Genomic DNA, 13,265 nt, shown 5'->3' with positions numbered 1-13,265 from the left:
ACTTCAATACATGGACTTTGAATTTCAAGTATGAAACTGTAATAATTCATTCCTTTGGAAAATTGGACATGGAAAATAGGGATGGTTGTAAAGTAGCTGATCTGTCATCAATGAAAACTTTCAAGCCAAAGTCAATACTCAGTAAACTTTCCGATTCTCTCCCCTACCACTACTCCTTTTTTTTTTTTTTTTTTTTGAAACAGAGTCACACTGTGTTGCCCAGGCTGGAGTGCAGTGTCATGATCTCAGCTCACTACAAGCTCCGCCTCCTGGGTTCATACCATTATTCTGCCTCAGTCTTCCGAGTAGCTAGGACTACAGGCACCCACCACCATGCCCAGCTAATTTTTTTTTAATTTTTTTTTTTTAGAAGAGACAGGGTTTCACCATGTTAGCCAGGATGATCTCGATCTCCTGACCTCATGATCCACCCGCCTTGGCCTCCCAAAGTTCTGGGATTACAGGCATGAGCCACCGCGCCTGGCCTACCACTACTACTTTTTAATGGCAGAAAACAGCAATAAAAATCTAATATGACTAATAGCTACACTTTTCTCAATGAGAAACATAGCTAAATTAGCAATGCATTCCATAATTTGTCTTTCTTCAATTTTTATATTTTCAAAACAGAGATTTTTAAAAACTGACCCAACAGGCCACCTCATGGCTTTTCTTCAAACCTATGATTGGTAATTCAAACATCTCAGTAAATACTTAAGTCTCTCTGAGGAAAGAGAATAGAATGTGCAATGTAGGAAACCATTAGTACTTGGCTCTGCTGATCACTTTCGCTAGGGGCTGGTGGGAAGGTAAAATAGCATGGAAACCATGGGAACTATGTACATGAGCAAGTTGACCTAGAAGTCTAATCTCGGACCACATAGAATACAGCATTTATGATTGTTTTTCTCAACCAGATTTTCCCAACCAATCTTGTGGCACAATATGTACAAGTGGGCTCTTGAATTAAACACTCTGGGTCTGCTTCCACCTATTATTATGACTTGATTTTGTTTTTTGCAATGTTAACAAAACTCATTGAACCTCATGTTATCTATCTGTGAAGTGCATCCAGTAATAGTACCCTCTTCGGCCAGGTGCAGTAGCTCACACCTGTAATCCTAGCACTTTGGGAGACCAAGGCGGGCGGATCACGAGGTCAGGAGATCAAGACCATCCTGGCCAACATGGTGGAACCCCATCTCTACTAAAAATTAAAAAAAATTAGCTGAGCGTGGTGGTGCATGCCTCTAATCCCAGCTACTCAGGAGGCTGAGGCAGGAGAATCGCTTGAACCAGGGAGTCGGAGGTTGTAGTGAGCCGAGATTGCACCACTGCCCTGCAGCATGGTGACAGAGCAAGACGCTGTCGAAAAAAAAAAGGACTCCCTCTTCATGAATGTGTTTTGAGGATTAAATGATGTGATTCATGTAATGTCCTTAGCTCAGGGTGAACACTCCACAAATGCTCTCTGTGGTTATTACTCATGGCATTATTATCATTGTGATTATTTTTATCACCATGAACTCTGTAGAGTGTTTGGACACTTCAGCCACCGCTCTGAATGGCAGCTGGTCAAAGTAGACTACAAGTCCATTTTTGATAGACGGTGTGCCGAAGAGGACTACAGACCCTGGCAGCTGCACAGCCAGGTAGGAGGAAAAGAACTGAGACTAAGGCCTGGGCAGGAAGCATGAGTGGTGTTGGGGGAAAGCTGGTTGCTAAGGTATAAGAACTAGGATGATCTAGGCCAAAATGTCCATCTACTGTTTACTTACACATTTTGTGTTCCATAGCAGTGAACAAGCTCACCATTTATAGCTTGTTGTGAAGTCATTTCTGTTTTTATTGTGCTAGAATATAATGAGATAAAATTCAAATGTGCTTGGCTTAGACTTACAACTCAAAATGAAATACCAATTCAGCACTGAGATCCAAACATAATTCATCTAAGAATGTCATATGGTTGCATGGTGGGGGAGGGGATGAGGAAGAGATCTTCAGTTTTATCTAGCAGTGCAAACAGAGACATAAAATAACAAAATTATGCTGGGTGAGTGTTGCCAGAGAAATCCTTCTTCCCATTTGCCTCGATTCCTTGGAACTATATAGTACTTTTTGCCTCCTTGCCAGGTACTCCTGGTATGAGAATGCAGAATTATTAATAGGCAACTTTCATTTGTCCTGGCCTCTCACCTATTCAGCTTATATCAAAATGCTTGGATGGAAGTCTCTCCCTTGATTTCCCAAGGTACAAGTCATTCCACAGATCTCTCAAAGGATATGGTAGAAGTACCTGCTGCAAAGCCATCACCATATTCAGGCAGAAAAACGTCATATACCTCAAACCTAGACTAAGTAATATATTTAAATGTAGATGTGTAATGAAGCCAGTTAAAGTGAGTTTGCTCAAGAAAGACGGTGTTCAGTAGATTAAGCAAAATTCTACTCTGATTTTTCAGAAACACAAAAGGAGGAGTGTGTCTGATAGTGGGCCCTGCGTTATCTGGAAACACAACCCTATTCAGAGGCTAAACAATAAAATTGCTCATTTACATTGCTGATATTTTCTCCTTTGGGATGCACAATCATTGTGATATTCAAAACTTTTATTTATTTTGTGGGAAAACACTGAATTTAGCTCTCTCGCTTGTCTGGTAGAGGAGCATTAAAATCTGTGCTATAAAGTTGTGTGAGCAGAGGCATAATAAATCGAGGCAAAATGGATCTTTATATTTCTTAGCAATGCTCCTCTTTCATGCTCTCATAAATGACCAACTGTGTAAATCTTTTATTATAGGGGAATTGAACTTAATTACTACAGATTTGTTGGCAATGCACTAGGTACAGACTGAGTCTTACTTAACTGTGTGTCCTTCATAGCACTGCACCCAACACTTTGCCAAATAAAGGTTTGATAAGTGCACACAAAATTGAGGATGTTATTTAATAATCCTCAGCGATTGTTAGGATTGCCTTTATAGTCAGGTTGTATAAGAGGGCTTTGGACCGCAAAAGGAAAATGTTGTTAGCACAAAGAGGGCTACCAAAGTTCACATTACACTAAGATGTGCAAATGTCTCCCTAAACGTCACTCATTTGGAGCAGGGAAAGTTCAAACTATGTGCCCAAGTATCTGTGATCCTCCTCTGCTTACAGGGGGAAGCATGTATCATGGGAGCAAAAAGGATATATAAGAAGCGAAAATCAGAGCGGAAGTGTATGCAAGGAAAATATGCAGGAGCTATGGAATCTGAACCCTGTGTCTGCACTGAGGCTGATTTTGATTGGTGAGCTTGTGCAATTATCTCCTGGAGCCATTCGGTGTATCAAATCCACATGGGCCTGAATGAAACCTTAGAACTGAAATAATAGTAACATACATAGGGCTAAGTGGCAAGCTTCATATTCTTATAAAATTACCTCATAGTTTACTAGCTATGTACACGTGTATGTGGGATAATCAAGAGTTTCTTTAGACTGAAAGAGGACTCAGAAGATGGCTGGTAATTATCTTCATATAATTGCTAGATTCCTAGGACCAAAGGAGAGCAGATTTGGCCGGGCGTGATGGCTCATGCCTGTAATCCCAGCACTTCAGGAGGCTGAGGGGTGTGGATCACTTGAGGTCAGGAGTTGGAGACCAGCCTGGGTAAAACCCCATCCCTACTAAAAATACAAAAATTAGCTGGGCATGGTGGCAGGCACCTGTAATCCCAACTACTCGGGAGGCTAAGGCAAGAGCATCGCTTGAACCCGGGAGGTAGAGGTTGTAGTGAGCCAAGATTGCGCCACTGCACTCCAACATGGGTGTCAGAGGGAGACTATCTCTTAAAAAAAAAAAAAAAAAAAAGCAGATTCTTTCTGTGCTGCTTCAAACAGCAACACTGGAAACAGTAAGTGTATTTTTTAGGGAGCAAACAAAACAAACATATTTGTGTTCTAGATGAAAGCTTTCTAGAATCTAGGATTGCCTGTAGTGGAATAATAGCCTTTTAGGGCAGTAAATTTTCTGTCCCTGCAAGTTTTCAAGTCGTAGTTAGCTGACCACAGCTTATGAGATTCATGGAAGACATTCCCGAACTCAGAGCAAGGATGGATTCAATGGCATTGCAAATCTGTAACTCAGTGAACCTAGCGATAAAAGAGACTTCTTGCTTTACCCTGATTAAGCTAATTTAAACTGGAGAAGTACTGAGACATTTAGAGGTTAAACTCTAAATGTGCCATAGAGTGCCATAGAGTCCTTCTTGAGACATTTACTCAGCAGAAAACTAGCTTGTGGGCACAGTGAAGCCTTTGGCTTGTTGTCAGTGTTAATTGTTCAGGTAAGGCTTACACATTATTGAGGACAAGTAGGTGGTAACTCCCTTGGTATTTCCCATCTCATTTTCCATTGTTTTCTTCCCTCTTCTTTTTGCTTTTCCTTTATTTGTTTGTTTTTAATTTAGAGAACGCAATCACTAAATGTATACATATGTGTTACCTAACTTGACCGACATAAGAACTAAAGTCATTTTTTAACAATTTATTTCTAGCTGTATTGCAATCTCAGGTTACATACTGAATCATTAAAATATCAGTGATTGGACTGAGATACTGTGTACATATGCATCACATATCTTAGAAAAATTAAACCTTCACTTGTGATGGACATCTGGAGATATTCTAGCACTGAGAAGGTCTGACAAGACTGGCAGCCAGCAGTCAGACCAGTAACCCACAGCTGTACCCCTTGTTGGTGAGGACGCCAAGCCAAGAGCCAATGAAATATCTCTTTGGGCTCAGCCAGAGGGCAACAGAGTTTCAGTTACATTGAAGCTCAAAATGAAATCTTCAGGGGCCTCCCCAGTTGTGACTTCTGTTTTAGTTAGTGCAATATTATCACAATGACAAAAATATTTTATCTTTGTACTACCCTTCAGGACTCACACCCTGAAATGTATTTACAGGGAAAACTACCATGAGATTTTAAGTCATTTGTCGCATCCCTCTTTCTGAAGCAACTGCTTCTTCTTCTTCTATCCTGTTCAAGGAAGATTTGCAAAGGAAGTTAGCGTCTTACCTTAGTGGTTTAGCTTTTGCCTTAAGAAACAGCCATTCTTTAGCAGGAGGCAAATTTATTCTCTGATAGAAAACCAAAGAGAAAAAAAAAAATGAGATGAGATGTCCCAATGTCCTGATTTCTCCTCAAAACATTTGCTTCTCTGGGAATCTTTTCTACAGGCTTCAAAGGAAGCCAATCTTTTGTTGTTGTTGTTGTTGTTGTTTTTCTTTTTCAATTGTAAGCTAGTCCAGACTGAAAGGAATACCAGATAAGGAAAGCAATTAGATTTCTCCTCTCCCACATCCCTTGTGCCCCTCAGTCTTGGCCCAATCCCTGCATTCGTTTGTGATTGGATCTGCTACTCATCCCACCAGCTGAAATGCATTCTGAGAAGTGGGAAATAAATCACAAAGGAGGCCATTGTAAGGTTTTCTGATCCAATGGGATTTCTGTAACTGCATGATTTCTGAAAATATTTGGGAAGGCTCATCATGACCTTGTTGGGTTTCTACCAGCAGCTGGAGTTTCAGTGATTACACCTGGCTGTAGTGTAATGAAAGGTGATTGTCCCTGAGTGTTTCTCTTTGGTTTGGCTTTCTCCTGGACAGTTCCCCAAATGACCTTGCCTATCCCTCTCCAGCATTTGTAAAGTAACTCCCCAAAGTGAACACTGGTTGTCCTATAGGCAGCAATTCTGAAGTCTTCCTACCCATGCTGCGTTGAACCAGCACCAAATCCTGCTGGTGTGTGCAAAATTCTAAGTACCAGCTGCCTGGTGACAGGCCTCTGAGCTGAGTCTGTTTCTCCCTTCCTGACCCTTGTGTGCCAGCATCTCACCTCCATTACACAGATGGGCCAGTTCATACTAATGCTTGCCGATTGCTGCCTGCGATTTGTCTGTGCATGTGGAGGTGCAATTTGTTGTCATTCTCTGTGCCCAGGCTCATCTGCCAGAAGCCAAGAATATCAGGCAACTCAGAGGCCCCTGGAAGCATCAATGAGAGGAGGCTGAGAGGGAAGTCTTTGACTATTTCCAAAGTAGAGAGAGGATTTAAAGTAGTTAGTCCCAACTGGCAGCACTAACTGCCTAGTATGAAACATTTCCTTAGGGGAAATGCTCGAGACACTCCTGAAGGACATTTGCTTTTTGGCTGTAATTTTGAAGCATATGGAGTGTACACAGAGAGACCTGGCTCAGTTCTACTTGGTAGATCCAGATGTCTTGGAAGAGCATCCCAAAGACATCACCAGTAATGAGGACTGTGCCACATGTGACCGTGTTAAACTCTGTGATGAATTTCTCACCAAGGGTTGAGTCCCACCACTGCCTGTTTTCTCATTACAGCTTTCTCTGGGCCCAGCCATCTATATTGTGTATCCTTCTAATGAGAACACAATCTACTCGCTCAGCTTAAGAGTGTTTAAATGGAATGACCAGCTATGTAGGATATTTTCCTGAATAATTGATAGATATTCTATGAAAAAAGTTCTATTTTTGAGAAGTCATTGATTCAGGGAATGCGTGTGTGTGTGTGTGTGTGTGTGTGTGTGTGTTTTGTCTTGTTTTTGGTTTTTTTTGACTAATTGATTAGTGTAAAACTTGGCTGTGGACTGACATGGAATTGTTTTCAGTAATTCTGCCACCTACTGAAAGGTTTTTCTCGGCTCTTTCCTAACAGCGACTATGGTTATGAGCGACACAGCAATGGCCAGTGCCTGCCGGCATTTTGGTTCAATCCATCCTCTTTGTCAAAGGATTGCAGCTTGGGACAGAGTTACCTCAATAGTACTGGGTAAGTGTCTGGAGTAGTGACCTTGAGAGGCTAACCTTTGCTGCGTTTCAGCATGTGTTATATTGACAGAATTACTTCTGATCAAAGACTAAGCATATTTCCTTACAGCACAACGTAATTGCTTTTGTTCATTTTAACAATGAAGCACAACTTTGCACTAATAGTGCAAGTTTCATGTGAGAATAAGATCCCAATTGCAAATTTTAAAAAGAGAAATGTTTATTGGATGAAGATCACAATGATGATATTAAAATAAAAATGTCTTCATTTTCTCAACACTTTGTTTTCAAGTTATTTAATCCTGTGAAGTTACCCTTTACCCTCATTATATCCATGATGAGGAAGGCCAAATACATATTTCATATTTGCATTTCCTGTTTTATAGATGTGGAACCTGGAATCACAAAAGGAACTCACTGACTTTCCAAAAGTATAGCAGTGTTAATACGAATGTATTTTGCTTTCTCTTTATGTTCAGTCTTGACACATTTAAACATGCATTCTGACCTTTGTAAATCCGGAATCACATTCTAAAATTTGGTGTTTAATATTCTATGTCATGGGGTTTATGCAGTATTATTTAAGAAATACTATAAAAAGGAAAAAAAATTCGTAAATTTGTCTCAAATGTAGTTGGTATCTATAAACTTTAAAATAGTGTGTGGAACCTGTTTAAATTCTGATTCAAATAAATGATCTGTAAAAAGACACATTTGAGTCATCGAGGAAAACTGAACATACACTAATTCGGGTAATGTATTAGTTAGGGCTTTCCAGAGAAACAAAACCAGTAGGATGTATATTTATTTAGAAAGATATTTATTTTCCAGGCATGGTGGCTCATGCCTGTAGTCCCAGCACTGCACTTTGGGAGGCTGAGGCAGGCAGATCACTTGAGGTCAGGAGTTTGAGACCAGCCTGGCCAAGATGGTGAAACCCCATCTCTACTAAAAATACAAAAAAAAAAAAAAAAATTAGCCACACATGGTGGTGTGCGCCTGTAGTCCCAGACACTCAGGAGGCTGAGGCAGGAGAATCACTTGCACCCAGGAGGTGGAGGTTGCAGTGAGCCGGGATTGCACCACTGCACTCCAGCCTGGGCGACCGAGTAAGACTCCGTTTCAAAAAAAAAAGAGAGAGATTTATTGTAAGGAATTGGCTCATTCGATTATGGAGGTAGGTGGGTCTCAAGATCTGCAGGGTAAGTCAGCAAACTGGAGACCCAGGAGAGCTGACAGTGTAGTTCTAGTTCAAGTCTGAAGGCCTGAAATCAAAGAGCCAATGTTGTAGTTCTAGTCTAAAGGCCAGCAGACCGAGACCCAGAAGAGCCTGTCTTTCAGTTCAAGACCGAAGGCAGGAAAAGAAGCCAGTGTTCCAATTTGAATGCCATCAGGCAGAAGGAATTCTCTCTTACTTTGGGAACTGTCAGCCGGTTGAATTTAAGTCTTCAGTTGATTGGATGAGGTCTACCCTCACTAGAGAAGTCAATCTGCTTTACTCAGTCTACTGACTTAAATGTTAATCTCATTTAAAAACACACAGAAGTGTAACATTTGACCAAATATCTGGGCATACTATGGCCTAGTCAAGTTGACATATTAAGTTAACCATCATAAGTGATATTAAAGAATTATATATTTAGGCATGATAAAGGCATTTTGGCTAGACTAAGAAAAAAGCCTTGGTTTTAGAGATATATATTTGTGTGAGTTTTGTTTTAAAGTGTTAAAAAACAGGTAAGCATTGATAATTTTTTGGAGATGGGTAATGAGCATATGGGAATTGATTACATTACTTTTCTTCATACATATTTGAAAATTCTGATAATAAAAAGTTAAAAAAGAAGCTGGTGTGGTAGCACGTGCCTGTAATCCCTGCTACTCAGGAGGCTGAAGTGGAAGGATTGTTTGAGTCCAGGAGTTCAAGAAAACCCTGGATAACATAGGGGAACCCCCATCTCTACAAAAAAAAAAAAAAAGAAAAAGAAAAAGAAAAAAAAAGAGAGAGAGAGAGAAAGGGAAGGAAGAAGGAGAAAGGAGAAATAAGGAGGTAGGAGCCTTACCAATCCGCCATTTCTACTTGACAAAACCCCCTCTCCTTTCTCAAGCCAGCCACAGTACAGAGAATCCACTTGAGGAGGTGAGACTTCCATTTATGTACTCTGTATTCGAAATGTTAAATATGTTTATTTTTTTTAAGATTATCAAAATGATAGATACTATTCTTTTCAAGGAGGGAAAGGCATAGAAAAGGACTGCAATGATTCCTATTTCTGATGTTAGGGATTCCTAGAACCTTTGAATAAAGGAATAAGCTATGATTTTTTTGAATGGTAACACAACATCCAAGGAAATACAAGTAACATTTTTATAGCAATGGGTCAGTGAGGTCTTAGCATGGTACCATGGGGGAAAAAAATGAAAAGGTTGATAAAATCACTAAACTTAATGGGGAAGGAATGCAAAAGACAGGAGTTTTATTACTTGCAGGTACTAGCATGTTTAGACACTGTAAAGGGCATTGGAAGCCCTTCAAGGCTAATTTAAGAGTTTTTTTTTTTTTTTTTTTTTTTAAATAACCAGCTCAATCAGTCAAGGAAGTTACATTAGTCTGTCTTTGGTATTAATGATAGGAGGCTGAAACACAGAGGGCTCAAATTGTTCCAGATGCTACTCAATCATAGACCAAGGCTGAATGACACCTGTGACCCCTCACTCTTCAGTTCATTGAGAATTTTTTTTTTTTTTTGAGACGGAGTCTCGCTCTGTCGCCCAGGCTGGAGTGCAGTGGCGCCATCTCAGCTCGCTACAACCTCTGCCTCCCGGGTTCACGCCATTCTCCTGCCCCAGCCTCCAGAGTAGTTGGGACTACAGGTGCCCGCCACCATGCCCAGCTAATTTCTTGTATTTTTAGTAGAGACGGGATTTCACCATGTTAGCCAGGATGGTCTGGATCTCCTAACCTCGTGATCCACCCACCTTGGCCTCCCAAAGTGCTGGGATTATAAGCATGAGCCACTGCACCTGGCCCATTGAGATCTTATAAATCCTGACTAACATCAAATAAAACATCAGTGATGATTAAGTAATTTTATATTCAAAAGGAATACCATCTATGCCACATAAAATTAAAATTATAAAGTCAATTAAAATGTGACTTAGCAATAAGCGTCCAGGTGTATAAATGTTGGTCAATGCAGTTGTTATGTTTAGTAGTCACAAAATTACAACTCTACCTTCTAGGACTCCACCTTCGCTCTCAGGGGCTTGTTCATTTCAGTGGGTATTACACGATAGCATCTGACCCCAAATGATTTTTGTTGAGTTGCTACATCCACCAGTTTTGCCTGTTCCATTTAAACATTTTGCAGAAAAGCATCAGCATTGGTGAGCAAGCTGGTTTGTGAAGAGAACATATGATAAATACCAGCCATCAGCGGGTATGGTAAATGTTCTGCTCTCATAAGTAAGATGCTCATAGGTGGAGGAGTGAATATGCAAATAGGGCCTTACACAGGAAAGTCAAGGGAATGGTTGTCAATAATAACCCCACTGATCAGCGTGTTGTCTAAACTACACATTTTGCATTAGGAACACGAAGACCCTTAGCTGGGACAGAGGCCTGAAATCATCTACAAAGAAGGCCTCACACCACTGAATTCCCATTTGCATTGTCTGTAGCCAACTTACGAGTTGGTAAGAGGTAAAATGTCGGTGAACTTGGAAAAAAACTTTCTGTCTCCCTTAATGTCACTCCAGCCCCTCACCACAGATGTCATTTGGCTATGTGTTGATTCAGTGGTATTTTATAAGCAGATTCAGTATATAATGTTGTAGCCACTAATAATGCTACCACTATACATTTAGATTTTTACTTACAAATATTTAGTCACAAAATAAATGTGTATGTTTTATATGTTTAAAAGCCAATTTACATAATCACCCCAATCCTGGCCCCCTTTCCCCACACAACTGTGATCTGTTTGATATGCATGCTTCTAAAACTTTTCTTTGCATTTGCTAGCAAATACTGGTCCCAGGAGAAAATACACAAATTAATTTGGGAGGTTGTTTTTATATGTGATTTCCTACTAGATACATTGTTCTTCTGTTTTCCTTTTTCATTAAAAATATGACTTAAACATCTTTCTAAGTCAGAATATATAAGGATACTTTCTCATTTATTTAATTCTATGGTATTAAGTATTATTATAGTATTATCAGTCATCCTTCTTCCATGGACATTTGGGTTATTTTGCTTTTTCTGCCACTATAAATAATGCTGCAGTTAATATTCTCATCCTATAATACTTGTTATACAAATAATACAAAGAGAATTAAGTCTCTTTTGGCAATTGGAGGTGTTTCTGTTAGCTCATAATGCAAATTCCACTCAGCCAACTGGTTCTGTCTCAGACCTGAGTATCAGGCATTGCCACGTTTCTCCCTTGTAAGGGTTAAAACACTAGCTTCCTGCTCACGGACTGCCTGTGAGTCCCACATATTAGAGATTCATTTGTATTAAGTGCCATCCTCCTTTAAAATTCAGATGCCAGTGAATTCTGTAAAGGAAAGCTGAGGGGAAGGAGAAGTAGGATTTAGCTAAATTAATAAGGTGAGGAAAGTCATTTCATGCAAAGAGAACAAGAGATGATCCTGGGGAAGGGCCACAGTGGTAGTTTTCTCCAGGACAAGCCCAGATGCCAATGCCTGCGTGCTTAAAGAGTTAAACAGCCACTGGGAACCCTGTGTCCAGTGCCATTTTAAGGCATCCATGGTCACCTCATGCTCAGTCAATGCAGAATCTGTATTAGCCTCGGGGCTGGGATGAAGCACAAAGGAATCCCAAGTGTAGGGTTGGCCAGAGAGTGAGCGCCTTCATAAATGTTGCTCCCTGGGCACCTCACTTGTCTCACCCTTTTCTTACAGCATAGCTCATGTTACAGACATGCAGTGGGAAAGTGAATTGAGTGGGGTGAATGACAAAACCTCCCAGCATCACCTTTCTGAGAGTTTACTTGGAAGCGTGCAGGAAAACTTTCCTTTTATTAAAAAAAGTTCTTAAATACCTCACTTTATAAATGTCTATGGTTACTTTCACTGTCAGCTTATTTCCCTGTGTATATAGCAGTGTTCTCAGGTTTACCCACTTCTCCATGACGGAGAAATCCTGGCATCGGTTATTATTGTATTTAGCAGCTTCACTACGTAGAAGTGAATGGTTGCACAATTTTTGTTTTAGAGGTTGGCTAGGACTTAGAAAGGATGGATGGAATAAGAAGTGAACTCGGTGCAGAATGTCCCTCCAGGTGGCTGTAACCACCAGTCCTGCTCCTTGGTCCAGTGGCATCACGGTTTCTCATACCCACACAGTGGAACAGTGGAGCTTGCTGTGTTCTCCACAGTTGGATCCCTGCCTCTCTTCACCCTCTGCCCTCACAGCTTCTACGTGTCATTTTACATGAAGGTGGAAAGTAAGGAGGCTGGCACTGGGGCCTCAGCCTGTTATGGATTGAGAGTGAAATACAAGTGGGGATGTTTTGTTTGGTGAAAAAGGGAGTAATTGGAATGAAACAATTAAGGATGTTCAATCTAACCTCTGCCATTTACTGTTATGTTTTGCAAGTGACTTTGTTTCCTTGACCTTAGTTCCTTAACCTATAACATTTTGTTATTTGCCTTCAGAATTTGATTAAATGTGACGCTGTATGTAAAGCATGTAGCACAATGCCTAGCACATAGTCATCGCCTTATAAAATATGTACCATCACCAATAACTATTGTCTGAAGACTCCTCTAGAGTAAAGAAAGAAGGGAAAAAACTTATTTGTATTATGAATCCACAGTCCAGACATGTATTTGATGTTTAATTGTCACTGCAGTACTAATATCTGGGACATATTTAATGTAAGTCTCTGTTTTCTCATTTGTAAAACAAAAATAAGAACCTACATAGGCTCATAAAGTTACATAATTAGAAAGTGATGAAAGCAGTGTATACCAAAACATGTCTGTCCCTTTATGCCAGTCAGGTCAGATAATGTGTTTAGCTGATTACTGAACGAGTTCCTTTTGCTCAAATAAAATGAAATCAGTATTCATTTTTATTTTGTTTCATGTTAGTGCTGAAATAACCCAAAATTTATTCCTCTTTGTTTCTCTTTCAGTATCTATAAATATCTCAGTATGCACATCCACAAGCACAAGCTCATTTAGTGATACTTATATATGGTTAAATCTTGTTTATACTGTTTTGGAACCAGGGAGCATACTGTAAAATTTAAGTTGCCAAATTAACTAGCATGTTGCTTGTTTCATGCCAATGGTAAAAGATTCTGTAAATATAAAATACAGTGGGCATTGGGTTGGTTTATTCTAAGAAATCGAGATAATCTTCTCAAGGGAAAGATTTCTTCTTGCTATTAA

General features: G+C 40.0%; 1 protein-coding gene across 4 annotated transcripts in view; it reads left to right on the top strand.

Annotated features, from left to right (window-relative positions):
- The window catches only part of SORCS1 (sortilin related VPS10 domain containing receptor 1), a 588,551-nt gene that overhangs the window by 485,646 nt on the left and 89,640 nt on the right, over nucleotides 1-13,265 (top strand). For all 4 annotated transcript variants that reach the window (XM_038009546.2, XM_073019317.1, XM_007964053.3 and 1 more), the window contains exons 15-17: nucleotides 1,535-1,652; nucleotides 3,160-3,290; nucleotides 6,727-6,840. In XM_038009546.2, the coding sequence (XP_037865474.1) occupies nucleotides 1,535-1,652; nucleotides 3,160-3,290; nucleotides 6,727-6,840 (363 nt within the window). The remainder of the gene's footprint in view (nucleotides 1-1,534; nucleotides 1,653-3,159; nucleotides 3,291-6,726; nucleotides 6,841-13,265) is intronic.

Source organism: Chlorocebus sabaeus, chromosome 9 (assembly GCF_047675955.1).
Source record: "Chlorocebus sabaeus isolate Y175 chromosome 9, mChlSab1.0.hap1, whole genome shotgun sequence".
Taxonomy (NCBI): Eukaryota; Metazoa; Chordata; class Mammalia; order Primates; family Cercopithecidae; genus Chlorocebus; species Chlorocebus sabaeus.
The sequence above is the reverse complement of the archived record's forward strand: the minus strand, read 5'-3'. Positions and strand labels throughout refer to the sequence as shown.